The 3,236-nt window shown below is 61.6% G+C and overlaps 1 protein-coding gene across 1 annotated transcript in view; it reads right to left on the minus strand.

Annotated features, from left to right (window-relative positions):
* Positions 1-1,583, minus strand: part of LOC113201725 (transcription factor Sp9) — a 93,649-nt gene extending 92,066 nt beyond the window's left edge. Inside the window, exon 1 of the mRNA XM_052269195.1 lies at positions 728-1,583. Within this exon, the coding sequence (XP_052125155.1) occupies positions 728-733 (6 nt within the window). The 5' untranslated portion in view covers positions 734-1,583. The remainder of the gene's footprint in view (positions 1-727) is intronic.
* Between the last annotated feature and the right edge of the window lie 1,653 nt (positions 1,584-3,236).

Raw genomic sequence — 3,236 nt, forward strand, 5'->3', positions numbered from 1 at the left:
CCCCCTCTCCACTACCACCCCCACCTGCAAAGCCGCCGCGCCCTCCTTGGGGTCGTCGGCCAGTCGGCAACGCGCACCAGTCGAGATCAGCGCCTCGCAGCGCAGCCGCCTTCCTTCCCTCTTACGTCCTCGCTGAACGAGACTTGGCACCTTCACCCCTTTATCTCGTTTGGCAAAGTGCTGCGAGGGAGGCGGAGCCGACGGCGACGTCATGGCCATCCCGGACAACACAACACGCGGACTCCCAGCGGACTCAACTGCCGACCCGGCCGGCACCGCCTCCTAGCCGGAAGCAGAGGTTGTTGGCATTTGCCCCGGGCCGGCGCCAAATCTTCACCTCGGGCGGCGCGAACAGGTGATGGCGACGCCCGCCCGGCCCCGGCCGCCCCTACTGCTGCTGCCTACCTGGCGGGGGCGGGGCGGCCCGAGGGGCGGCCGGAGGGCAGCCGAGGCCCCCAGGGTCATTACGGGCGGAGGGTCAGGTCGGGCCCTCGGAAGGAGGAAGTCGTCTGCCGGAGTGCGGCCGAAAGGGAGACACCCGCCCGGGCGTCGTCGCCGTCGAAAAACAACGATTTTTCATCCTCTTGATGGCCAGCAAGGATTTCTCATCATGATTTCGCTTGTGCCGCGCACGCGCGCGCAAGCCGCTAGCCCAGGGCGGTGATTGGTTCAGCGTCTGTGTTCCCTTTCAGTTTTAACTCGTGCCCCGCACGGTGCGAGTACTCACATTCATCGTGTCCGTCGGAGACCCCCTCGGCCCGGGGGGTGGCTGCTGCTGTTGCTGCTGCTGCTGCTGTTGCTGCTGCTGGTCCTGGGACTGCCGGTGGTTCGTCTGCTGCTGCTGCTGTCCTGCTGAAGCCTCCTGCTCCGCGCCGGGTCCGCGGTCTCGACTTTCCTCCAGCTTGGGAAATTTGGGATGACACGACGGATCTCGAGTCTCCGCGGTACACAGAAACGCGCTCGCGCACACACACACAAACAAAAGGGCTATCCCGGGCACCGCGACATGGCACCGGGCCGGCAGCACAGAAACACACAATCACACTGTCACAACACAAACGCGCGCACACACACAAAGACGCAAACACCACAGGCAACACTGATCACGACGACCGCAGGGACCCTGCGGGCCGGAGGAGCCGGGAGGGCGGCAGCCGCTGTGGGTGGCCGCTCATAGTATGCGAGCGGAGCCGGCGACACGCCGCTGCTGTTGTTGTTGCTTGTATCCGAGCGGCACTGGCGCTGCGCTGCGCTGGCCGGGCTGCGACCACAACACAACGCGGCGGGCGGCGGGGCCGCGGTGGGCACGGGCTCTGGCACGGGGCACGAGGCGCGGCGAGACGGCGGACGGGGCGAAGCGAGGCCCGCGCTCTGACCACAACGCGCCGCGCTACGCTCCGGCTGGGGGCCCTTGGCTTCTCCTTCTCCTCCCGTTTCGCTGCTGCGCGCGGCGCGCCGAGGCGGACAGGACACTCCCGCCCACCACCGGATTGGCAGACGAGCGCGCGGTAGGCGCCGCTGACGCTCACGACTTGCACTCGCTCTGCGGGCGGGCGCGGCGGGTTTTGTGCGCGTTCAATGCAATGACGTGATAGCAACTGGAGTGATGGGGGTATCGAGGGGTCCACCTTTCCAAGTGCCCCCCTCCCTCCCTCCCCCCTCTTGCTGTCTCGCTGCCGCCTCTCCCGCCGCCGCCGGGCCGCCGCGCCGCCACCGGCTCCCTCCCTTCCCCCGCGCGCCGGGCCGTACGTACCTCAATAGGGTATTCTGCTGCAAGCCAACCGGAACCTAAAGAAGAAAAGCATGACTGCTCGATCTGTTTCCCTCTGCGCGCTCATTGGCTGACCGCCACAGCCACGCCAATCAGCGTTCAGGAGGAAACAGATCGGGTAGTCATGCTTTTCTTCTTTAGGTTCCGATTGTGTTGTAGCGGAATACCCTATTATCCCCACTTTTATATCTATATACACGTTACATGCACGGGTGTGAGCTCATTTTTGTTTTTGTTTCGCCTATTCCTCCCTACAATTCCGACATTCCTCCCGGCGTTCTCAGTCCCTTCTCCTATCCCTCCACCACCCTTTCGTCGCTCTTCCTCTTCTTCCTCCTCTTCCTCTTCCCCTCATTAGCCCTCCGCTCCGTCGCGCGTATGTGTAGCTCTGCGCCCCGCTCGGCTTGAGGCGCGGCGGGCGCGGCGCGGGGTGGGGGGCCGGACCACTCCCCCTTAATAGCGCCGCGACGCCCGGGCGCGCTCTGGTGACGGCGCCGCCAAGCTGCCTCGGTGACTGCGGCGTCCACCACGGGGGGCGCCACCTGCCGCGCCGCCGTCGCGAAACGAACCGCAGGAGACAAACCTGCAAACGGACAGAATACCACAGGTTGACGAGATTTCCCTTCCTCGGAAATTTTCATACGACGTTATCACTTGACGAAAAATACAATACTTCCTGTAGGTTCATTTTACAAAATACACCAACACTCGTATTTTGTGAGGCACCATCAACAGAAACGAACGCAGACAGTCGGGCTCGTCAGGCAGGTGTCGAGTCTCCAGGATAGCTCTTCCCTCTTCCCGGCCCACCCCCCAGTGCACACGCGGCCGCCCGGAGGGTAGGCAGCCCATCTGGCTGCCGCGCGGAGCCGGCAGTATGCCGCCAGATGGTGGGCGCTCCGCGTGGAGCGACGCCATGCTGCCAAGAGCGCACGCCGGGGCCGGGGACCCCAAACTCAGGCTGGAAATACAAAGCTTTCGTTATTCTGACAGAACTTTTCATTCGAATCGCGAATTTCGATTTATTATGTTCCTCATGAACTAAACTAAACAAAGTTCGTGCTGGGGATAGTATCTTTAACACTGCAATTTTTATTTTCTTATTTTGGGGGTGTCTGATAGGACGCAGGAGGGTGTACTGCATCGACAAAGGTAGGGCTAAATCCTTTGCAAAAAATAAAATATAAGAACACTTCACCTGACCTGACCTTTCCAGAGCCAGCCTTCTCTCTCAGAGGTATCCACGCACGCACATGCGTGCGTAAATCAAGACAACAATAATAACAAATTCGGCGCGAACTCCAGCAAAGGGCTCTACAAATCAAAAGTGGCAGCGGCGGAGCGGTTCGGCACATAGTTCGCCGACCTCTCTTGCCGATAACACCCACTCACACTATCTCTCTCTGTCTGTCTCTCTCTCTCTCTCTCTCTCTCTCTCTCTCTCTCTCTCTCTCTCTCTCTCTCT

The sequence above is a fragment of the Frankliniella occidentalis genome, unplaced genomic scaffold (genome assembly GCF_000697945.3).
Source record: "Frankliniella occidentalis isolate FOCC.00 unplaced genomic scaffold, Focc_3.1 Scaffold85, whole genome shotgun sequence".
Classification (NCBI taxonomy): domain Eukaryota; kingdom Metazoa; phylum Arthropoda; class Insecta; order Thysanoptera; family Thripidae; genus Frankliniella; species Frankliniella occidentalis.